Source organism: Aedes albopictus, chromosome 2 (genome assembly GCF_035046485.1).
Source record: "Aedes albopictus strain Foshan chromosome 2, AalbF5, whole genome shotgun sequence".
NCBI lineage: Eukaryota > Metazoa > Arthropoda > Insecta > Diptera > Culicidae > Aedes > Aedes albopictus.
The window spans coordinates 197,372,006-197,398,168 of NC_085137.1; the positions used below are offsets into that span (position 1 = coordinate 197,372,006).

At 38.7% G+C, this 26,163-nt stretch overlaps 1 protein-coding gene across 1 annotated transcript; it reads right to left on the reverse strand.

Moving 5' to 3' along the window:
• LOC109425141 (FAS-associated factor 2) lies at positions 1-24,882 on the reverse strand. The gene is made up of 4 exons (XM_029868941.2): positions 24,398-24,882; positions 1,990-2,453; positions 866-1,635; positions 1-811 (listed from the first exon to the last, which is right to left on the reverse strand). Exons 2-4 carry the CDS (start codon positions 2,366-2,368, stop codon positions 641-643), a joined length of 1,320 nt encoding a protein of 439 aa, XP_029724801.1. The 5' UTR covers positions 2,369-2,453; positions 24,398-24,882; the 3' UTR covers positions 1-640.
• Positions 24,883-26,163: the final 1,281 nt, after the last annotated feature.

The window sequence follows — 26,163 nt, forward strand, 5'->3', positions numbered from 1 at the left end:
TAAGGATTCTATTCAAAAAAAATAACGAAACGATTAATGCTTTTTGTTGTATCATCCACAATGGGTACGATTCTTATTAAGTAAACGTACGGCTGTATTATAAAACCATTATTGAAAAAAAATGTTTCCTGTTGAGGGGAAATGTTTGACTTTCAAGTTTGTATCATTTTACAGCGGAGAAAAATTGTGTTATCCTGCGAATTATATCCAACTAGTTGTGGTTTAAGTAAAGAATCAAAACAAATTACTCATTTTACATTATCTTGTAGTTTTAAAATACGAATTTCGTGAGTTTAGTGCCCAATGGTTGTATTGTGTATCTATGAAAATGATTATCCAATTGTAAATTTCTTTCATTACATTAACGAACAGAGAGAAGACACATTCCAAAGCAAATGAATGTGTGCAGTAAATAGGATACTCTGCGCGCATTCGCGTAACCATTTCCTGATTGCATTCCAACCGGCGTTTCCGCTTTTCACACAATCGTTCTTCGACACACATACACACATGCAGTCTCATGATCATCAATTCTTTTCGCAATCCTAACAACTTAGTGTTTGCTTTGCTTATAGGACTATTATATGCTCTCGATTAGTTGTTAACCGATGTTGGCCAGATCGGTGCTCTATCTTTACCTCTATGCGTCCAAGTCTGCTACGAATAGCACTTCCCGATTTTTCAATCCCGCATCGACAAGAGTTACCACGGTATTATCAACCTCGCACTGTAGCACTCGCTTTGGGAAATTGGTAGTGACCTCGAACGAATCCGGCGCATCCGGATGGCAGAATATATAATTGTGAACGTCCTGTGGAAACAGTAAAGTAGATTTTTATTTTTACCTAACGCAAACTCCGCTTACCTTGAGGGTATTGGACGCATGGAATCTCCGCTCTAATCGCAGGCCACTGGGAAGTTTGAAAACTATGCTGATTGTACCGGGTGCGCCAGATTCCGGCTCGGAAGGCACTTGGGAGGCCAGTTCCAGCTTGAGCCTCTCGATGTTTTCCAAACGTTGCTGCTCGGCCATCTGTTCGGCTTCGATCGCTTGCTGGGCGCGTAATGCTTCCTCGCGTTCCTCCCGTTTCCGACGTTGCTTCTCCTGGTCCGCTCGCAGGGACATTTGGTATGCTTCGTCCTGCTGTTGCCGCAGGGTCTGCGTGAGATCACGTTCCAGTCGATCCTGTCGGGCCTGGTTGAGCCAAACTTCATTGTCGTTCACTACGGTTTCCAGGCGTCGTATCAATTCCTCGGCACTGCAGTAACCCTCCATGCGGCCCATTATGACCATTTTGTTCGCCCTAAGGGCAATTATGACCAGCACCGGATACGTCCGGGCATTGATGGAATGCGAAACACGGTATCCCTCCGGGGAAGATACGTCGCATGCCCAGAACAGCATCCGTCGGTTGACGTACTCGATTACCTGAGGATTGGCCAGGGTGTCCCTGCAGAAACTGGTCGTTTCCGTTTTTGACTCGGAATGCACGTAGACTAGAAGGAATTTGAGCTCCCGCTTGGCATCGTTCAATGCTTGAGCATATGTGCCCTGATAAAACACCGGGTGTTCCGGGAACTTTTCGTTATAATTTTGAATAAAGTTTAAAACATCTCCTAGGGGATCGGTTACAACTGCAAATATAGACACATTATTAGAAATGGTATACATGTTTGCCAACCATGTTGAAGTCATTCCACAGCATCAAACTCTTTCATAAGGTACATCTATCCTTGGACATCAACACCATTAACAAAAAGAGTAATCTACGGAGCTAACTACGCTTTAGCTGTAACACCCCCAGGATTGATTCTAGAGATATATTGTGTGTATGTCAACAAGAATCATAATGCTGTAGGTTCTGTAAAACGAATTTGGTAGAAATACGAATGTACGGGATATGCGAAGCGACTCGTGGCAATACATAGCTTGGATGTATTGTATCGATGTAGCTTGGAATGACCCCCCGGACAAACGCCCACACTTACTTCGTTCTCGATCTTTGAATAAGCTGAGAAATGCGGTCACTATCGACGACAGCGTGCTGTAGCAAAAGTTGAACACATAGTTGACCACGAAGCCGATCATGCCACCGATTCCGGACGGCACCGGAACGCTGGGCCCTCGCTGGGCCGCGAACACATGCTGCAGAAAGCGATCGTTGACGACCTGTGGCGCTCGGGATTCGGTGGCGTAGGCAGATGGGCGTCCTTCGCGGATATTCAAGTGCTCCTGGAATGCCACCTCCAAGTCCCACTGGTGGCGGATCAGAATGTCTCGACACACGTTGATGTCGTCCAGGCCCGTGATGTCCTGGAACTGGAGTACCTTCTCTGTTTGCTCGTTTGACAGGCCGTCGTTGTCCATGATTGGATTGTGTAAAGCAAGCGCACGTTTTCAAAGATGCTTCTTAGCTATAGTGGCCGTTTTGGTGAAAATATTATCGATGAATCTACAAAACAAAAAAAAAAACAACAGTAATTGGTTATAAGTAAGTGTGTTGTAGTAGTAAAATGAGGCTGATGAACGAAAACGGCCTATACGATGGATTTCGGCGCCTCCAACAAAATGAGTAGCCCATCCGTAGCACCTTTCTTATCGTTACAACACAGCAAACGGAATTGTAAATCGATGGACGTCACTTCCCCCACATTATCGACGTCAAGCTCATCGTGGCGTAGGGTAGGACGGGGCAAGATGAGCACCCTAAGGATCACGTTGAGTTTATTGAAAATTAACGCAATTTTTCAAACTACCTCTCAATAGTTTTCTATATCATGTTTTTTATCACCCATAAACATGGGAGGGTTCAAAATTCACAATAAGGATGATTTAAGGACTGTTCAATTTATAAAACGGACAACTTTACAAGGGTATAAAAAGAAGACGCGTTGTTCAAATTTAACCACCCTTGCTTCGTTGTTCAGTACATCATCTTTCATTATAGTAATCATTTTTGAATCGAATAAAAATAGTTTCATTTTATAGAAAATCGCCAGGTGTTAAATGAGGTGAATTTTTCGATTGCTGAAAATTTGAAAATATATATAAAGTCACTGTTCACATATGGTATATCGTTTTTAATATCAGAAAAGTATGTGCCATGCTGCAGCAGCATGAGTAATAAACATTCTGACAAAATTTAAACTCAATTGGAAAATTAAGTTTTGAGTTATCAAAGTCTCAAGCAAGGTAAGTAAAAGGAAGGTAATCCAATATGTCAGATTCCACCATCCGCCATATTGGAAAACCTAACGACAGCTGGCAAGTTTGTATTCAATTTTTTTCACTAGTGAGATGACAAACAAAAACTTTCAGCCCTAGCAACGTAGCAACCCCACAGAAACCATGCACGCTTAACCCTCTAATACCCAAATTTTTGATTTTGGTCTAAATACCATTTTTCGTCATCTAAAATCGATTTAAACATGTTTTAGAAGATGATTCTTTTTAATTCTCGATTTCATGAATTTCAGTTTTTGATTTTTCTAATTTTTATTTTTGAACATCCCCACACTTTTATATTTTTTCTGGAAGCCAATTTGGGGAACGGAATTTTTGAGATGAAAACATTTTGAGATTTTATGATTATTGTTGAAATATTATTATTTGAATTTTTTTTCCCAGAAAATTTTATTTTCCGTGTAACTTTAAGGAAAATAATGTTAGAGTGTATTCGATTCCATTAAACTATTAAACATGGATAGAATGATTTGGGAAAAAATTAAAATATGTTAATTGTAGCGATTCAATACAAAATAAACAATGACTTCTAAAAGGTGACTAAAACATCAATTTTTCAATGATTTTATAAAAATGTAAATACGCTTTAAAATACACCAAAAACCATTTTGAGATATACAGAACAGTCCTGAATAACAGCCAAAAATATAAAAAAATTGATTTTCCACGAAACAAAAATTACAAAAATGCTCAAACTATACCCCGTCTAAAGGCGGGATTGGGTATTAGAGGGTTAACTTCCTCAGCACTAAAATCGGACAAACTCCATGACACTCATCGAGTGTTTCCTCACAGACAAACAGACGTAACACTCTGATATTTTGCATCGTACACCGATTTAACGGTCTATTTAAATATTTGGTAGTTGGCCAACTGACCACCCGTGGCGCTCGCATCGTTTTTGCTTGAGTTTGACGTTTGCCCACTACCGCCACCTAGTTGATGGTCGGCCAAACTCAGTCCTTTTAGCATTGGGCGAACATGTTTACGTGACTATGATTTAATTTGAAAAATGATTGAAGTGTTACGTCTGTTTGTCTGTGGTTTCCTACTTACACGGATTGCAAATTAGCTCGTACACCCACTCAAGCAAATATTTTGCAATATTTTCGGCAAAGCAATCTCTTTTGGTTAAGAAATCACCATTGTATTAATAATTAACAAAAATGCGGGGGCACGAGCAAATTTTAAACCTGGGGGAATATTACTCATTTTATGAGTGCCATGGAAATATGTCGACATTGGTTATCCGTGTTGAGAATGTTGTTGCCGATGCGGCGCAGCAACGCTTCTGTAGCGTTCTGCAGCATAAACATCCCAGTACGGAGGGTTAGCCTAACATTAGCCTAATGTGAGACTAACTGGCCAGCATGTTAGGCTAACTTTTTGTCTCACTTTTGGCTAATGTTAGTCTAAAATTAGACAGATATGACACACTTTTGTTAGACATGTTGCAAATTCGAAACATGTTGTTAGTCTAACATTAGACTAACGTTAGACATGTTTTACTATGGGCTGTTAGACAAATGTTAGGCATAGATTTTATGCTGCTTGTTTTCATTCCAGCTGTCATTCGAGCAAGAAGTGTGATTGTAGTAGTGAACTTTTGTCGACGTTCACTACTACAACCGTACTCTTGCCTCGAATGAAAGCTGGACGAAACATGTTTGATAAAAAAAAACTCGGAGCCCGTTTTAATTATAATTTTAATTTTAATTTTCATTTCAATTTTAATTTTAATTTTAATTTTAATTTTAATTTTAATTTCATTTTAATTTTAATTTTAATTTTAATTTTAATTTTAATTTTAATTTTAATTTTAATTTTAATTTTAATTTTAATTTTAATTTTAATTTTAATTTTGATTTTAATTTTAATTTTAATTTTAATTTTAATTTTAATTTTAATTTTAATTTTAATTTTAATTTTAATTTTAATTTTAATTTTAATTTTAATTTTAATTTTAATTTTAATTTTAATTTTAATTTTAATTTTAATTTTCATTTTAATTTTAATTTTAATTTTAATTTTAATTTTAATTTTAATTTTAATTTTAATTTTAATTTTAATTTTAATTTTAATTTTAATTTTAATTTTAATTTTAATTTTATTTTTAATTTTAATTTTAATTTTAATTTTAATTTTAATTTTAATTTTAATTTTAATTTTAATTTTAATTTTTTTGATTTTTTTAATTAAAATTAAATTAAAATTAAATTAAAATTAAATTAAAATTAAATTAAAATTAAATTAAAATTAAATTAAAATTAAATTAAAATTAAATTAAAATTAAATTAATTTTTTTTTTTTTTTTTTTTTTTTTTTTTTTCATAGTGATTACGGTGGTAGCACACTGTGCTGATGTTCTACACCGCACCCTTTCCCAACGTTTGCTTCTATGAGCCTCTATTTTTGTTTCAACACACAGAAGTACGTAGGCATATCGTGGCCCAAGTCGACACTGTTTTGGCCTGCGTTGAGCAAAAATAGTTTTAATGAAAGTTTCCCATTATTGCCGTTTTCACTATGTGTTTTTGTATGCCGGACCGTGTTGAAAAGCTAATCAAGAGTATTGTGTTATTCGATGCTGTGCATGCATTGCTCCTGTATTTGATGAGTATCGCAGCATTATCGATCGCGTTCGCCACTGTCTCGCGCGGGAGCAAAAACAATAGATACGCGGGTGTTTAGTGTTTAGTATTGTGTTGTTCCTGTGTCTGTAAGTGGTGAGCATCGCAGCATAATCGATCGCGTCCGCCATTTTCTCGCGCGGAAAAAAAACATATTTTTTTTGCTAGGTTTCTAGTTGCACTCTGAATAGAGTTGAAACCTCTACATTAGACCTGGAGATACGAAAAGAGTACGTAATCTTTCAGATGCAGTTTGCCAGACGTACGCAGAAAATGACATTCATTAAGACACTGTTGCAAACTGTCTCAGAAAGTTACGGTAGAAGATTGGAAAGTTTTCAATTGGTCAGTCAGTCAGAAATTGCCTATGTAGTGTAATGGTCACACGGTTTGTATTTGTCTTCTTGTTTGGTTTTGTGGTAAGGTTCAATATGTTTTCCTCCTCGTTAAGTCAGTTGCCGTATGTTTGTTTTTTATTTCATCGAATCAGTCGAACCCCGTATGTTAAAATATAGTCGATCCTGTGTCAAATCGTTTTCTTGATTTCGCTAATCCTTTTCTATTTTTCTGTGTTCATCTCTTGTGTCCTCAAATTGTCATTGGTTCAAAACCCACCGAAACATGTAACTAACCTTCTGATATTTTTTCTGTTGGTGTCATAATACCATCTAAGATAAACAAAAATACGCCAAGTTGGTCAGCCAAATTTTAAAATAATAAAGATTGCTTGTTAACTATTATGTATTCTTCCCCCTATAAATACTATGAAAAATATTCAAATTCGTTCAATTGGCCTATCGGTCTTACCTAGATAAACCATGTCATTTTCTCAAGCGTAGCCTAGAAATGTCAACCTAGTCATACACAAGTAACGTTGTTCAGTTAACCCTTATGTGGCCGACAGGGTACCCGGGTACCCATCATCCATTTAAAATACACGGTGTAGAAAAAAGCAAAAAGTTTGTCGGACACATAACGGTTAATAAAAAGCAGTCGGTTTTTGTCCAAAATGTCACGTCGAACGCATTGACGTCAACAATGCGTTCAAGTGTTCGCACGTTAGCTTCGAATCTATCAGCACAATTAAGTGCTGCAAATCTCCTTCCCATTAATTCTTCGGTCGATTTTAATTGCTTTGTTTAAAGAAAATATGTACAACATTGTAAAAATTCGAAAAAGCGACTATGACATTAAAAATAATAAATTACTAATCAAAATCAACCGAGAAGCGTGGGAAATAGAGCCCAAACAACATTTTGAAGTCAGCTGGCTGTAAAAGGTTCCAAAACCTGTCACAAATCCTATAATACTTTTATTAGGATTTGTAACGATCATCAAAACCTTCTCAAATCCAACTGACTTGGAACTATAGCTTGGGAATAGACTCTACTGAGCCCCGGCGGATCCTCCATGTTTATCGAGCATGTCTGATGCATATGATCAGCCATACTCCATCTGCAGCAGCCGGTTCTTGATGAACCGTTGGAGGCGCATTAAAGTGTTAAAAAGGTGATATGTTTCACTAAAGAACACTACATTACAATAATCAAAATGAAACTCCTTCACTTTAATACCGTCAACCCCTGCGAACTTGGCCAGGGAAATTAAAATTAAATTAAAATTAAATTAAAATTAAATTAAAATTAAATTAAAATTAAATTAAAATTAAATTAAAATTAAATTAAAATTAAATTAAAATTAAATTAAAATTTTTTTTTTTTTTTTTTTTTTTTTTTTTTGAAGAGTGACCAGGTGGAGCTGCAGGACAGCTGATAGCAAAGCCTGGACCCTTTCCCAACTTTCCCCCTACTAGGACTAATACTCACGATGGACTAGACGATGTCGTCAACTTGAGCAAAGTGTGTAGTAATTAGCATTGGGTCGTAGTAGTTTTTTAAAAATACTGTTTTTAACTTTTCCCATCGCACTAGTGTTTTGATCGAATGGAAGCTCCAAAGATGATTTGATAATTGAACAATATTTCAATAATCGAAAATCTCCGAGTTCACTGGACAACATTCAGAGATAAAAAAGGGTGTCTATGTCTATGTTAACGCCTTCAGAGTACTATTCTTAAGAAATATACAAAGAGCAAAAAGAAAAAAATGTGTCGTAGCTAATTTTTAAAGATTTCTTTGATATTTCTGAAAATTATTCGAAGACAGCTACCAGATCTAGCGTTTTTAGCCGATATGGGCAACTAGTTTTTTCTGACAGCTTCCCCAAACAATAATCAGATAATATCCTCAGTTATTTTATAATACATTCTGAAAATTATTTCAAGCTGATTACCAATAGTGTCAATAACCGATGTTAGTCATTGACAACACCAGCATCATCCCCAAATAACTCTCATATTAGTGTTAGATAACACTTTTTGAGCTTCCATTCGATATTGTAAAGAAATTTGTCAAACCCTATTTGTCAAAATATAGTCAATAATGTATCAAATTGTGTTTCTAATTTCGCTAGTCGTCTTCTGCATATCTGTGATCATCTCAGTCCAAAGTAATATTATATCCATCGTAACCCTTTACAATGTCAACCGTCCTAAGTCCTAACTAAATTCCTGCTTTTTTTTGATCAGTGAAATAATACCGTCTAAGATATAAAAACAAAAAGTTCAGTCAACTGATTTTTGTCAAAAATAAAAATGATAATGATTATTTGTCAACTTTTAAAAATTCACAAAACCTATGAAAAAAAGAAATACAAATATAAACTCCTATAATCAACAGTTTTATCTCTATCTTATCAGTCCATAATTTTCTAATTGTAATGAATCTAATCTGTAAGGCTGTAAGTCAACTTATCCTAGCGTCCCCTGTCCTGTGTACTAACGAATGATGAGTGTAACGCAGAGACCTCCTCTACCCACTCTTGCGTTACGTTAAATTTAACAATTATTGTTAAATTTGAGAAAATTCAAAGAATGCAAAGATTAGGTCTATGCAAGCTGAATTATAATTTGTTTTTGACTTGTGATAAATGCACGACGGATACTCCTTTGGTTCCCATTAGCACTTACGGCGATTCCTTCACTTGCGCTCAACTCGTAAACTAGATATATCTAGCTCAAAGTCCAAGCGGTGGAGAATGAACTGGCGCTAAAGTGCTTATGGGTTAAGCCCTCCCATCGCGTCAAGATCGAATATCCAGGGGAGGGAAATTAAAATTAAATTAAAATTAAATTAAAATTAAATTAAAATTAAATTAAAATTAAATTAAAATTAAATTAAAATTAAATTAAAATTAAATTAAAATTAAATTAAAATTAAATTAAAATTAAATTAAAATTAAATTAAAATTAAATTAAAATTAAATTAAAATTAAATTAAAATTAAATTAAAATTAAATTAAAATTAAATTAAAATTAAATTAAAATTAAATTAAAATTAAATTAAAATTAAATTAAAATTAAATTAAAATTAAATTAAAATTAAATTAAAATTAAATTAAAATTAAATTAAAATTAAATTAAAATTAAATTAAAATTAAATTAAAATTAAATTAAAATTAAATTAAAATTAAATTAAAATTAAATTAAAATTAAATTAAAATTAAATTAAAATTAAAATTAAATTAAAATTAAATTAAAATTAAATTAAAATTAAATTAAAATTAAATTAAAATTAAATTAAAATTAAATTAAAATTAAATTAAAATTAAATTAAAATTAAATTAAAATTAAATTAAAATTAAATTAAAATTAAATTAAAATTAAATTAAAATTAAATTAAAATTAAATTAAAATTAAATTAAAATTAAATTAAAATTAAATTAAAATTAAATTAAAATTAAATTAAAATTAAATTAAAATTAAATTAAAATTAAATTAAAATTAAATTAAAATTAAATTAAAATTAAATTAAAATTAAATTAAAATTAAATTAAAATTAAATTAAAATTAAATTAAAATTAAATTAAAATTAAATTAAAATTAAATTAAAATTAAATTAAAATTAAATTAAAATTAAATTAAAATTAAATTAAAATTAAATTAAAATTAAATTAAAATTAAATTAAAATTAAATTAAAATTAAATTAAAATTAAATTAAAATTAAATTAAAATTAAATTAAAATTAAATTAAAATTAAATTAAAATTAAATTAAAATTAAATTAAAATTAAATTAAAATTAAATTAAAATTAAATTAAAATTAAATTAAAATTAAATTAAAATTAAATTAAAATTAAATTAAAATTAAATTAAAATTAAATTAAAATTAAATTAAAATTAAATTAAAATTAAATTAAAATTAAATTAAAATTAAATTAAAATTAAATTAAAATTAAATTAAAATTAAATTAAAATTAAATTAAAATTAAATTAAAATTAAATTAAAATTAAATTAAAATTAAATTAAAATTAAATTAAAATTAAATTAAAATTAAATTAAAATTAAATTAAAATTAAATTAAAATTAAATTAAAATTAAATTAAAATTAAATTAAAATTAAATTAAAATTAAATTAAAATTAAATTAAAATTAAATTAAAATTAAATTAAAATTAAATTAAAATTAAATTAAAATTAAAATAAAATTAAATTAAAATTAAATTAAAATTAAATTAAAATTAAATTAAAATTAAATTAAAATTAAATTAAAATTAAATTAAAATTAAATTAAAATTAAATTAAAATTAAATTAAAATTAAATTAAAATTAAATTAAAATTAAATTAAAATTAAATTAAAATTAAATTAAAATTAAATTAAAATTAAATTAAAATTAAATTAAAATTAAATTAAAATTAAATTAAAATTAAATTAAAATTAAATTAAAATTAAATTAAAATTAAATTAAAATTAAATTAAAATTAAATTAAAATTAAATTAAAATTAAATTGAAATTAAATTAAAATTAAATTAAAATTAAATTAAAATTAAATTAAAATTGATTGAAATTGATTGATTGATTTGGCTCTATGTAAGAGACCTTCAGCCCTTGGCTTTGAAATTGAATTAAAATCAAGTGACTCACCGACACGATGAGGCCAAACTCGGACGGAACGGAACTGTTTTGGTGATGACTGGTTCCGGCGACAATACGACGAGAACGAACAAGACTTATTGGCCAGCAGCAGCGACGAGACACTAACGGGTTGGACGACGGAACGACTGGAATGGTTCCTACGGGTTTAAACTAATTGAGACGCGAATTTTTTATTTCATTTTCTCGATCGACGAACGCGATTTTCAAGCTGCCGCAACTAACAAAGTTTTTTTCCACTGCCATTTGCTCAACTGACAATGATGCGCGAAAAAATCGAACATTCAGCATAAATTCGGGGTTATGATTTATGCTCTCCAGCAATTTTCGATGAGCAACATAACTAACAAATGCCTAACAGTGTCGAACGCCTAACTTCCTCCGTGCTGGACTGGCCGGCTGTCACCTCCATCCCCCCGCAGTGTGCCGCACTCCCCGCATCCACTTACTGCTCATACGCTAACACCTTCCTTATAAACATCTTGGTCTCAAGTGAGATTCGATTTTTTGAATATAATTCAATTGTAAAGCAAAAAGGGCATGAAAATATTAAATAATCATTTTTTTTATGCATCCAGTCGAAAGTGGGAATGATGTGGTTTTAAATGCAGAAAACTGCTTCTTAATAGCATCACTGGTTTGGTTACTGTGCGCCATTACAGACACAGTAATCAAAACAGTTTCATTCTTTGAAGGTTCTTCCAAATAACAATGCAACCTAATGCAAATTTTGCATAACAATGATGTGGGAAATAAAAAATTTGTATCCGATTATTATTAAATAAGGTGTACAATAACATAGGACCAACTTTGTTGAAAATAAATAATAACAAGATTCGCTAGAGTCGAAAATCTGCATCAATGGAGCAAAAAGTATGAATTTTTTAATATGATCATCTTTATGGATTAAATTTTTGATGAAAAATGCAATTAAAAGTAATTTTTTCTTTTGTATCATTCAGAGAGCAATATTCTACTACTCTGGACAAATTTTTAGCCGAGTCCGTGATGCTATTGCAACACAGGACTTAAATGAACATTTTTTAATAATTTCTATGAAAACAAGGCAACTCACTATATCAAGCTGGAGACTGCTTGGTGCATTACTATTGACCAACTATTGAGCTTTACCTTCAGTAGGATAGTATAAGATTCCAATAAATTAAAAACTTCATGAAAATTTTCATGTTAAGTATGTGGGAAGTTATGTCGAATTTTCTTAGAATGGGATACCGTTGGGATGAGAATTAACGGAAACAGTTTGAAACGCGTGTGTCTTCAACTGAGGTTTATTGCAAAGTAAGGTGTTTGGAAAAATAACAATACCTAGTAACTAAGGCAGGGGCGTAGTCAGGGATATCTTGATTGCTTCGAATGCTAACTTGATCACACCCCCTCTCAATCTGATAATCCAATTTTCATTCTTAGCGTCTTGAATCGGTTGTAATCCAGGGCCTTTGTAAAGATGTCTGCAGGTTGGTCCTGTGTTGGGATTGGTTCAATCTTCAAAGTCCCGGAAGCTACGTTATCACGCACAAAATGATGCTTGACGTCAATATGTTTTGTGCGCTTCGTCTCCAGCAAGATGTTTATAAGGAAGGTGTTAGCGTATGAGCAGTAAGTGGATTCGGGGAGTGCGGCACACTGCGGGGGGATGGAGGTGACAGCCGGCCAGTTTGTTTATGCTGCAGAACGCTACAGAAGCGTTGCTGCGCCGCATCGGCAACAACATTCTCAACACGGATAACCAATGTCGACATATTTCCATGGCACTCATAAAATGAGTAATATTCCCCCAGGTTTAAAATTTGCTCGTGCCCCCGCATTTTTGTTAATTATTAATACAATGGTGATTTCTTAACCAAAAGAGATTGCTTTGCCGAAAATATTGCAAAATATTTGCTTGAGTGGGTGTACGAGCTAATTTGCAATCCGTGTAAGTAGGAAACACTCGATGAGTGTCATGGAGTTTGTCCGATTTTAGTGCTGAGGAAGTTAAGCGTGCATGGTTTCTGTGGGGTTGCTACGTTGCTAGGGCTGAAAGTTTTTGTTTGTCATCTCACTAGTGAAAAAAATTGAATACAAACTTGCCAGCTGTCGTTAGGTTTTCCAATATGGCGGATGGTGGAATCTGACATATTGGATTACCTTCCTTTTACTTACCTTGGTCTCCAGATTCTTCGCCATGTGAATACAACTTCTGTTGTCCTCATATATAGTGACGGGTTTGGCAGGTTCATGCAGGTCTTCAAGAATTCCTAGTAGCCATAGGCATTCGGCAACTGCTGCGCTGAGTGCCACGTACTCCGCCTCGCTAGACGAAGTTGCCACTGTGGTCTGCTTCTTACTGCACCAGGTTACCGTACATCCAAAAACTTGAAATAGGTATCCGCTTATTGATTTCCTGTCCTCAGTGTCCGATGCCCAGTCTGCGTCAACGTACCCCACCAAGGAATGACTTGTAGAGTCGCGCTTGAACTGCAACATCAGATTCTTCGTGCCTTGTAAGTAACGGACTATTCGTTTCAGGGCTTGCCAATGCTCATTAGACGGTTGTTGTTGGAATCGTCCGAGATAACCGACAGGATAGCAAATGTCCGGTCGAACGCTCAGCATCACATACATAAGCGACCCAAGCAACTCTCGGTACGGTTGCTTTACTTCGTCTCCTTCTCGATTTAGCATCAGGCCTCTCTCCATCGGGGTTCGAACTGGGTTGCAGTCGGACATTCCAAAACGACTCATCAGCTTCTCAATACTGGCATCTTGAGATAACTGCAGTTTTCCTTCTTCGCGGTTGTAGAAAATCTTCATTCCCAAAAAGTGTCTCAATTCTCCACAGTCCGACATCTCGAACATCGACGCTAAACGTTTCTTCAACTCCATGATCGATTTCAGATTGCGGCCGGCCACTAAAAGGTCATCTACGTACAGAATCAGGATAAGTTCATCTCCATCGTCCAGCTTTGTATACAGGCAATAATCGTGTCTTGATCTTTTGAAACCCATCTTGAGAAGTGCGTCATTGAATCGGTCATTCCAACATCTAGGTGACTGCTTTAGGCCGTACAAAGATTTCAGCAATCGACAGACTTGACCGGGCTTCGCAGGTACGCCATCCGGGACCTCCATGTAGATTGTTTCCTTTAAACGGCCGTGAAGAAACGCTGTACGGACATCCATCTGATGGAAATAGTATCGCCGATGTACACCGACTGCCAAAACGGTCCTGATCGTAGCCAGCCTAGCCACCGGAGCGTAGGTCTCTTCATAGTCCTGTCCTTGCTTTTGGAGGTATCCTTTCGCCACAAGTCGAGCTTTGTAGCGAACCGGTCTGCCGTTTTCATCCTCCTTTATCCGAAACACCCATTTGGATTTGAGCGGTTTCACCTCCCTAGGACAGGTCGTCAGCTGCCAGACGTCATTTTTCTTCAGCGACTCCAGCTCACTTGCTACAGCGCGCATCCATTCATCTCGGTCATCTCGACGGGCAATTTGGCCAAATGTTTCGGGTACATCTGAGGATAATGGCACACCAGAAGTTGCTCCGTAACCAACAAAATAATCGAGTAACTTACCCGGTAAAGTGCGCTCCCGATCGCTGCGCCTCACCAACGTTTGTCCCTCGGACTCGTGGTGTTCTGTGTGCGAAGGGAGCGCCGATGCTTCCGTCTCGTCATCGTCAGTTTCGTCGGACTGTTCCGCTTGGCCATCTTCCTCTATCATCTCAGGCTCTTGATGTTCTTGCGGAACGACTTCTTCATCCTCCTCTTTTTCGTAGGAATAACGGACTACCAAGGGCGATTGCTCTGATGGTTCAGCCTCCACTTCATACGGAAAACGGGTTTCATCAAACTTCACGTCACGAGCCACGATGATCTTTTGTCGTCTTCGATCCCACAGCCGGTAGCCATTCGGCGCGTAGCCTACCATTACCACTTCGAAACTTTTGGCGTCTAACTTCTTCCGTAGCTGACCTGGTATCCACGCAAAGGCTCTGCATCCGAAGATCCGTAGTTTCTCCAGGTTGGGCTTCACTCCTAGCCACAGCTCTGCTGGTGTTGAATTGACCGAGAGAGCTGCCGTCGGACTCCGGTTTAGCAGGTACACGCCAGTCAACGCAGCCTCACACCACATCCTTTTCGGTAGCCGAGAATCCAGAAGCATTGCACGAACCTTTTCGATCAGCGTACGATTAAACCTCTCTGCCACTCCATTCTGTTGCGGAGAATACGCAACCGTCGCTTCAATCTGGATTCCTTTCGCTTTGTACCAGTTTTTCTGATTGTTCGAGCCATACTCCGTACCTTGATCCACCGTAAGTTTTGAAATATTCTCACCGAATGCTGCTGTCGCCATCGCTTCATATTCACGGAATCGTTCAAAAACTTGAGACTTCTTCTTCATCAGGTATATCATCGAGAAATGGCTATAATCATCGATGAACGAAACGAAATAGCGAGAGCCATCCCACGCCGGAGGATCGATTGGCCCGCACACATCCGAATGGATCCTCTCCAAGACACGAGTCGCACGCTGCCGAGTCCCATCAAAGGGTTCACGGCACTGTTTGCCCTGCACGCATGGTTCGTAAAATCCGACCTTGTCCGGCTTCGTACCGATACCTTCCACCATGTTTTGTTGTACGAGTTTCGAGAGGGTTTGCTGGTTGATATGTCCTAGCCGACGATGCCACAGATCATTCACCTCCGCTTGGCATGCATTCGCAAATGACTTGTTAAACTTGACTTCCAGCTCATACAGACTTCCCTTTAAGTACGCTGTAGCGATGACCGTGTTCTCCTTCCTCAACGTAGCTTCATTTCCGCAAAACCAGAGTATCTGTACGCACAAATCTCATTATGAGATTGAGAAAAGTTGGCTATGCGCACATGCAAATTCCTTGAGCTTGAGACTCGCGATGTTGGTGCACATCACATTAGCATTGCGAGTCTCAATGAGACATCTCAATGAGACAAGCTCTAGGTATGGATTACTGCACGAATTTATACTGGCCTGCTTACTGTCACGCGAAATTTGACGTTAGAGAGGTGTCGTTATTACCTGACACCGACTTGAAACACTCTCGAACCCTGCACTAGAATGACATTTATAGATAATGTTCAGCTGAGATTTCGTTTATGTTTTCCGGGGGCTGAAGGGGTTTGGGTCATAAGTATGCCGGGGCAGATAGAATGCAGTCGGTAGTTGTTTTACGACGGGAAAGAAAGTAAGAGGAATAATCCTGGCAGGGGCTTCTTCCCAAGTGATGGAGTAGTCACCACCCCCAGCGATGTCGAACAAGGTAAGGTTTTTATGGCAAGGAGTTGTAAAATTGTAAATTTCAACATGACCCACACAGACACGTTGAACGTGTAGTGCGCCAGAGTTGTGGTACCTCACATAGCTTCTGAAGGTGAGATATGATTATTATTTGATCCCCAATTGGCCCCCAGTTTATCCACTTATGCGCGAGCGGTGATGGCGGCGGTGGATACCAGCGAGCAGTTGTGATTTTATCTTCAGTAAGGATAGCAATAAGTTGGCCCCCAGAACGGTCAACAATGGGATGAAGAGGGGAACGGAACCGCTTCGTTCGAATTCGTTTTGACAAACAAACATCTCAATGAGACGAGTCTCACGAGACGTCTCATTGAGGCACGTACATTAGATTTTTCATGAGCATGCTATGATCTCAAATCTCACAAATTTTCTTGAGACGCATTTGAACCCAGCGCATGGCACACTGTCTCATTCATGTATACATGAGCTTTCAGACACTCTGCGCAAAACAACACTGAGATTCCAGCTTTGGACAGTTTCTTGACCGACATCAGGTTATCTCTCAAGTCCGGTATGTACAGCACATCGTTGATTTTCATTTGAACACCTCTGTTGCTGACTCCTTCGATGACGCCTTTCTTCCGAGCTTCCAAAGTCTCGCCGTCTTTGGCCACGTTGATGATGACGGGGCTTGACAACTTGTTCAACGTCGAAAAAACATCAGCATCGTTCACAAGATGGTCGCTTGACCCGGAATCCAATTTGAAAACCAGTCGTCCATCACGGCGTCGAGAGTCTCTTGCGTGACCGGCCATAAAACTTACCGCCTTGCTCTTCGATCCAGCAGCCGCATTTGCTTCACTGTGGTTCTTCTGCCGGCAGTCCTTCTTCATGTGCCCTTTCTTGCCGCACCTATGACACTTGCCGCTGAATTTCTTGAAGGTAGTCCTGTCCTTTTCTTCAACGAACGCATTCGGCTTCTCACTCGTGCCATCTTGATGCCTGTCGAGCTGCTTGACTTCTTCGCCCAGAAGCCGTTGCTTCACTACATCTAGCGTCAAATCGTCATCGCCGAGGTTCTCCAGAGCAGTTATTAACGGGTCATATGACTCGGGAAGAGTCCCGAACAGCATCACCACCATATCCGGTTCCTTTAGCTCCGCTCCTGCCACCCGTAGCTGTCGGATCAGGTCATCGAAACATACCAGATGGTTCCGCATGGATTCTCCTTCCTTCATCTTCAAACGTCCGAGTTGCTTCCGTACCAGGTTCTGCGTCGCTAGCGATTTCTTGGCAAATGAATTCTCCAGCGCTCGCCACATCTGTTTCGCTGTCTGTTTGTCTCGAACGATCTCCAGACAATCAACCAATCAGCATCGACTTTGCCTTCTTGTCCGCCTCGCCGAACTTCGCTTTTTCCGCAGCCGCTTCCGGGAAATCTTCAGTTAAGGTATGCTCCACTCCCATAGCGTCCAGATACATCCGCACACGAAAACTCCAGTTATGGAACCCTGGACCTCCGTGGAATTGAGGAATGCCGTGCACCGAATCCTTACTGGTCGAGCCCATAACCTCTTAGAATGGGATACCGTTGGGATGAGAATTAACGGAAACAGTTTGAAACGCGTGTGTCTTCAACTGAGGTTTATTGCAAAGTAAGGTGTTTGGAAAAATAACAATACCTAGTAACTAAGGCAGGGGCGTAGTCAGGGATATCTTGATTGCTTCGAATGCTAACTTGATCACAAATTTTGAGAAATGGATTTTCATTGATGTTTTACGATAACCGCTTCAGTTATACAATAAAAAACATTTTGCTCAATGTTATATTTTTCCTACATTTGAGAATAGCTATAGAAAGTTATGCAAAAAACTGATAATGGTTTTATTGAAAAATAAAAAAGATATCGCACAAGAAAGTTGTCCGTTTTATAAATTGAACAGTCCTTATTTGACTAAACAAAAAAGATGTTTTATGGTCAGTTCGAACATGCTACGGGGCAAGACGAGCACCCCTACGGGGCAAGAAGAGCACTTCATTAAAATCTCAATATTTTAACTATAAATTGGCCATACAGTGATTGATATAGTGAACCTTGTTTATAGCTATAGTATCACGTACTAAAATTATTAATTTTTTTGATCATTGAAAAAAAAAATGCGGTTTTATAATACTTTATACAAAATGACCCGAAAAACAATACACGATTATTAAGTTGCTTATTTTTAGAAAGTTACGCAACCAAATAGTTGCAGAGGTTACGGAAACCTATGTTCGGCACTATTAAGTGGATTCCAATAATTTCAAAATATTTTCTATATTCCCCTCAGGGGTGCTCATCTTGCCCCACTATAGGTAAATAACTAAAATTGAATAAATTTTAACACAGAGAATTTTAATGTTAGTTTTTAGAAAATATTTTCTAATATAAATTAAAATGCTTCGAAGTAAGCTAGTTATGTTGGCTGATAACAAGAATTATGGTAAAAATTTGATTCTGACATAAAAACCTTATTTTATACTGATGATTTCTTATAAGAAAATGCTAAAAATCCATACTATTGACTAATTTGACGATATTTTTCAATTCGTTCATTATGAAGTACCTTATATCAGGTTTACAAACAGGACAAACATTATTCTAACGGATTATGAACTTGTTTGGGCAAAATTCATCATAAAAGTAGTTAAACAGAGGGGTGCTCATCTTGCCCCGGGTGGCCATCTTGCCCCGTCCTACCCTATTCGGCCCGTTTCAAGGGCTTTGAGAACACGCGGAATCAGATAGTATCGCTGTATGAGTTGCGGTTGCATTTGTGACCGCTAGGTGAATGGTTGCAGCCTCAGCGGAGAAAACTGAACACATGTCTGGCAGTCGTTTATGAAAATCTCGTTTCCCCAACACCAACTCTATCACTAGCCTTTGATCCATCGGTATAGATTATATCATATGCGGCTAATGTTGTCGCTTTCACACGGTTGAAGGTACTTAGGACTCCAGCCGAACTTTCACCGATTTTGTAGTGTCGTTGGAAGACCCAGTTGACTTTTGGTTTAGGCGAGTCCCACCTTTGGTCTCCAATCCGGTGACCACTAAATTTCAGTTTTGGAATTCCCGTCTTTTTCCCGGTACGATTTTTCAACTTTTCCCGGTTTTTCAAAATGAACATTTTTGGAGTATGTTATGTAAAACCCAACGGCAGCACAAAGAGAGTGTGATTGCTGAAGCGCAGGAAAGCATGAACCGGAACGATATGCGGAAGTTTTATGCAACTGTCAATGGGGTGCGCGGCACAAGACTACGCCAGTGCCCGCTATATGACCTGGAAGGAAGTTCGCTGATAGACAAAACAATTAGGGCAGCCAGGTGGAAGGAGCACTTCGAAGATTTGTTAAATGGTAGCGTGGTGAATCATAATGGATGACAGTCAAGCAGTGGAACTAACAACACTGGATGAGGTTAAGAAGACCCTTAAGAGGCTGAAAACAGCAAGGCTGCCAGGAAGGACGAGTTCCCGGTTGAACTTTTTAAGCACGGAAACGAGCAGCTACATCAATCAATCTACCAGATTATTACTATAAAGATTTGGGAGGAGGGGAAATCAGACTGAGACCTCTTGAAGAGTCCTTCGTCGACGAATACCAGACTTGATGGTCATGCTTTAGATAAAATGAACATGATTGTGGCATTGTAATATGAACGTTGAACAGAAAAACGTGACGTACACTGAAATGCTTATATTTTACTTCAACAGTTTTCTGGAAATTTAAGTTAAGTCTTCAAACGAGTCGAAATAAATTTGTCTAACTCTAACTCTCTAATTCTAAGTGTTTGCTTCCAGAAATATATGAAGTTTTAATCCTATCTCTCTTGCGACTTTGAACAACTATTTCTATGCCAAAAAAAGCGTTCCCGAAAAAAAAAAACTTGAACAACATTTTCTGCAAAATGATATCCTTACTATACTAACATTGCATGACACATTCTACCGTGACGTTACAACGTTTTGACGCCTTTTCTGTCATATTATCCACTATAACTCGTAAATTCGACCGTAAACCCTCAAATATTGATCATGCGAGAGAAAGTTGGAACTTCGGAACTCAAAACTTCGGCGAAGTTCGACGTCGGCATTCTAATTTGGGGTTCACCGACGCATAAGAATTACCTGTGTCAGCGACACTTCAATTAGAATGCCGACGTTTTTACTTCGGCGAACTTTTGTTGGGGATATTTGATTTCACATATCGACTTCGGTCTAAAATAAATCAATATGTACAATATTTTTGCATATTCGCATTTCTTGTAAAATTTCCAATAAGTTTAATCTGTTAAACAGTTTTCATTAGAAAAGTATGTTAAAAATGGGAATTAGTAGCGTGACGTTACAACGTTGTAGCGTCACGTTACTCATTCCCATTTTTAACATACTTTTCTAATGAAAACTAACTGTTTAACAGATTAAACTTATTGGAAATTTTACAAGGAATCCAAATATGCAAAAATATTTGAGGGTTTACGGTCGAATTTACGCGTTATAGTGGAAAATCTGGGCACGGTGAAGGCTGGGTATGCTGCGCAATTCAGATCCCATTGTGATCCACTAGCCTCTGCCCAGCAACTCCTATCCCTACCTCCACGCGGTACCGGCCGGAAACTATGAGCAACCTTAGGGAAGATCGGGTAACCAACCCCGGTGGGAACTTTGGTCGTAGGAGCGGCTCACAACAGCGTCTGATCCCCATGTTAGGGGCGGCTGATCTACGTCCGAGTGCCAGGGAAGGACTCTAAGCTCAACTGTGCACTATGGTCCTCCGGAAAGTAGGGGGTTGGTGTCAGGCCCTACGAGCCAACCGTAAAAAACCATTGTAATGGAAAATCAGCAACAGAATAATGCGAACCGAGACCAACGGCAACGACCCCAGCGAACAAAAAGGTCTTGCGATTGGAAACTCGGTACGTGGAACTGCCGATCTCTCAACTTCATTGGGAGCACCCGCATACTCGCCGATTTACTGAAGGACCGCGGGTTCGGCATCGTAGCGTTGAAGGAGGTGTGTTGGACAGGATCCATGGTGCGAACGTTTAGAGGTAATCATACCGTCTACCAGAGCTGCGGCAACACACGCGAGCTGGGAACAGCTTTCATCGTGATGGGTGATATGCAGAGGCGCGTGACCGGTTGGTGGCCGATCGACGAAAGAATGTGCAGGTTGAGGATCAAGGGTCGATTCTTTAACTTCAGCATAATAAACGTGCACAGCCCACACTCCGGAAGCACTGATGATGACAAGGAGGCATTTAACGCGCAGCTCGAACGCGAGTACGATCGCTGCCCAAGCCACGACGTCAAGATCATCATAAGAGATTTGAACGCTCAGGTAAGCCAGGAGAAAGAATTCAGACCGACGATTGGTAAGTTCAGCGCCCAACAGCAAACGCACGAAAACGGCCTACGACTCATTGATTTCGCCGCCTCCAAAAATATGGCCATACGTTGCACCTTTTTCCAACACAGCCTCCCTTATCGTTACACCTGGAGATCACCACAGCAGACGGAATCTGAAATCGACCACGTTCTGATTGACGGACGGCACTTCTCCGACATTATCGACGTCAGGACCTATCGTGGCGCCAACATCGACTCCGACCACTATCTGGTGATGGTCAAACTGCGCCCAAAACTCTCCGTCATCAACAATGTACGGTACCGGCGACCGCCACGGTACAACCTAGAGCGACTGAAACAACCGGATGTCGCCTCAGCATACGCGCAGAATCTAGAGGCCGCGTTGACAGACGAGGGCGAGCTCGCCCCTCTAGAGGACTGCTGGAGTACAGTGAAAGCAGCCATAAACGACGCAGCCAAGAGCACCATCGGGTGCGTGGAACGAAATCGACGGAACGAATGGTTCGACGAACGGAATTGGAGGAGAAGAACGCAGCGAGGGCGGTAATGCTGCAGCAAGGGACTCGACAGAACGTGGAACGTTACAAACAGAAGCGGAAACAGCAGACCCGCCTCTTTCGGGAGAAAAAGCGCCGCTTGGAAAAAGCGGAGTGTGAAGAAATGGAACTGCTGTGCCGTTCCCAAGAAACACGGAAGTTCTATCAGAAGCTCAACGCATCCCGCAACGGCTTCGTGTCGCGAGCCGAAATATGCAGGGATAAAGATGGAGGCCTCTTGACGGACGGACGTGAAGTGATCGAAAGGTGGAAGCAGCACTTCGATCAGCACCTGAACGGCGTGGAGAGCGTAGGCACGAGAGCCCACGGCAACGGAGGAAACGACGACGCCAGTGCAAAGGACGACGGGAATGAATTAACTCCCACGCTGAGGGAAGTTAAGGATACCATTCACCAGCTCAAAACCAACAAAGCAGCTGGTAAGGATGGTATCGCAGCTGAAGTCATCAAGATGGGCCCAGAAAAGTTGGCCACCTGTCTGCATCGGCTGATAGTCAGGATCTGGGAAACCGAACAGATACCGGAGGAGTGGGAGGAAGGGATAATCTGCCCCATTCACAAGAAAGGCGACCATTTGGAATGTGAGAACTTCAGGGCGATGAATGCTGCCTACAAAGTGCTATTCCAGATCATCTTTCGTCGTCTGTCACCTAAAACGAATAAGTTCGTGGGAAGTTATCAAGCCGGTTTCATCGACGGCCGGTCGACAACGTACTAAATCTTTACCGTACGGCAAATCCTCCAGAAATGCCGTGAATACCAGGTCCCAACGCATCACCTGTTCATCGACTTCAAAGCGGCATACGACAGTATTGACCGCGCAGAGCTATGGAGAATCATGGACGAAAATGGCTTTCCTGGGAAGCTGACTAGATTGATTAAAGCAACGATGGACGGTGTTCAAAATTGCGTAAGGGTTTCCAGTTCATTTGAATCTCACCGGGGACTGCGACAAGGTGATGGACTCTCATATGCCTACTCTTCAACATCGCTGGAAGGTGTGATGCGACGAGCCGGGCTGAACAGCAGGGGAACGATTTTCACAAAATCCGGACAATATGTGTGCTTTGTGGACGACATGGACGTTATTGCCAGAACATTTGAAACGGTGGCAGAGCTGTACACCCGCCTGAAACGCGAAGCAGCAAAGGTCGGACTGGTGGTGAATGCCTCAAAAACAAAGAACATGCTGGTAGGCGGAACCGAACATGACCGGATCCGTCTGGGTAGTAATGTTACGATAGACGGGGATACTTTCGAGGTGGTGGAGGAATTCGTCTACCTCGGATCCTTACTGGCGGCTGACAACAACGTGAGCCGTGAAATTCGGAGGCACATCATCAGCGGAAGTCGGGCCTACTACGGGTTTCAGAAGAAGCTGCGGTCTAAAAAAATTCACCCATGCAAAAAATGCACCATGTACAAAACGCTAATAAGACCGGTAATCCTCTACGGGCACGAGACATGGACCATGCTCGAGTAGGACCTGCAAGCACTCGGAGTTTTCGAGCGACGCGTGCTAAGGACGATCTTACGCGGAGTGCCGGAAAACGGTGTATGGCGGAGAAAAATGAACCTTGAGCTCGTTGCACACTACGGCGTACCCAGCATCCAGAAGGTGGCCAAAGCCGGAAGGATACTACTGTGAGCAGGACATGTTACAAGAATGCCGGACAACAACCCTGCTAATTTGTTGTTCGTTACTGATCCGGTTGGTACAAGAAGGCTCGGAACGCAAGCGGTGCGTGATCTGGCGAGCCTTGGGCATAGAGAACTACAATAATAAATGTATGTTTGTAAATACCTAATAATACTTAATAATCCCAGACATTTAACAAGTCTGTATTTCACTATAGGTATGATCAAGAATATTATACAGCTGGCGATGGAAATGCAATTTACTCACTTTTTGTGAATAAAATAGTGAATTCTGTTACCGTGAAAGCTGCACACGGCAATCCCTTCCTTTCCTGAGAGGTTCAAATAATCCGCAAGAAACATAAAAGTGCTAAATATTTATAAGCTTGGCCTTGAGTACACAGGTCCACTATATAGGAGAAGTGTCCCTTCTAGTATGTTAGAATATAGGTATATTTCCTTTTTATAGAATTGTTCAACATCTCTTAATAATTGTATTCATTCTAAACTAATGCTTTCGGAATATCGATTTTTTCAGTTTGAGATTAGCAGCCAGCCCCCACATTACTACAGATAGGTCATTGTATGACAGACATAACAAAATTTCCCCCTTTCCGTTCCCACAAAGGCACAAACTTACCGAAAGCAAGAAGCAGCCTCAAATCCTTGCACAACCCGTGGAGCTGTCGTTGCTGTGTATGCCTACCCTGTCGGAAGCTGATTGCTGGCGGTAAAATCCCATTCAGTAACGCAGCACTTCGAATCCCCGTATCGATGTTTGTCACTCTGCTTCCACTGGATTAGACACTGTCCTCCTGCTGCATCCAAGACCCACCACCCGAACCTTTCTTTTTTTCGCTTTTTTACGGGCACAGGAGAATCGAAATTATATAACTGCAGGCTCGAATTCAAGCGCAAAAACACGTTCCCCTCGAGGACGGCAACTTCCAGCGTAAGATGTCGCACCGTAATTCCGGATTCGCAGGTATTTTTTACCGATTTTTCACTACAATAAATTCACCCGAAAGTTTGTTTCGCTGATGTATGTTGAATGATGGATGTCGAAAAAATATGAGTTCTCCCGTTCGCACCCCAGCTTGCCGTCCCGCTTCCACTAGTGGGATTAATATGCAGCATAAAATGCTAGCATAAAACACACGACATCCTCGAAGTTGACGTTTTCAGTCGCGCGTTTGACATATGTAGTGGAAGTTGTGGATCGTAATTTACACGATCATCCAAGACGACTCAAAAATATGTGGTTAAAATATTTTAAATAGAAAATAATAGGGTGGCTCGTCTTTATTTTTTCAATTTTTTTTTCGTTTAAAACAGTAGAGTATTGTTTTTTTCACTGAAAATTTTCGTTGCTTCGCTGAAGAACTTGACGTTTGCTTCCAGCGAAAGCCTACGCGATACAGCAAATCGCTAAATTTCACACTAATACAGCAAAAAATTCGTCAACAATAACTTCCCGAGCAGGAACGAATAACCACCGACGAACCGACATGCTAGCTAGTGCAAAGGTTCATGAAATTCTCGTCCAAAATTTTAAAATAAAAACCGTTGAAAACTAGCGCCATCTCTTGATTTTGGTTCAGAACTATTTTGGCCGAAATATTTCGAACACTCTTAAATAATGCAACCCATAGGTGTGCTGGAATGAACAGATTTTTCAAACATTGGATAATGCTGTTTATTTCATAATAATTACCAAAATTTCTCATGATAAACTAAGAAAAGATAGATTCACAAACTGTGTTCGAAATAAAACGTTTTAGGAGCGTAGAGGACTCAATAATCTTACAGAATTTCATATTGTCGCGCTTATCTTAGATTCTCAGCAAGATGCGTTCGAAACGCGCAGCCTCAGATCGCGCCAGACCGCGCACGTATGATTTGTACACGGTGTGCACCTTGGCTAAAACTGTTTTGCAGCCGCCGGGTGGAGCTGTCAGCCGCCGTGTACAAATCAAACGGGCGCAATCCTATGGCGGCTGACTCAGATCAGCAGGATCTGAGTGATTAAGCTAGGATGCACAATACTTTGATTGGTTTAAACGTAGAGTGTTTGTTTGTATTCCGCGGCGTCGCCGTCGTCGGTAGTCATGCCTTCGTCATACTGCAGCCACTCTGCTGATTTTATCAGAACACAATTTCATATCTTAATTTTCCGAAAGCACAATTTATTATTAGGCCTAATTTATATAAGTATTGACTTCTGGGAGATTTTCTTTTTTTCAAATAAAAGTTGAAATAGTAGTCAGCCCAGTCAGCGTCACTAAAACGGCAGCAGGAGCAGCATCATCGTCGCGACGCTTGCATAATCCGATAGGAATGTAGTGTGTAGATGGTAACAGCCACCAAAGTTTGGATTAAATCCAAAAAATAAATTTTATTTTCAGG

What these genes read in the sequence shown, in the direction of transcription:
- LOC109425141 (XM_029868941.2), bottom strand. Translation starts at nt 2,368, where the DNA reads ATGGACAACGACGGCCTGTCAAACGAGCAAACAGAGAAGGTACTCCAG. An exon ending in ATTCAAAGATCGAGAACGAA is followed by an intron (nt 1,636 to 1,989) that starts GTAAGTGTGGGC and finishes CTATATTTGCAG; the next exon opens with TTGTAACCGATCCCCTAGGA. An exon ending in ATGCGTCCAATACCCTCAAG is followed by an intron (nt 812 to 865) that starts GTAAGCGGAGTT and finishes CTGTTTCCACAG; the next exon opens with GACGTTCACAATTATATATT.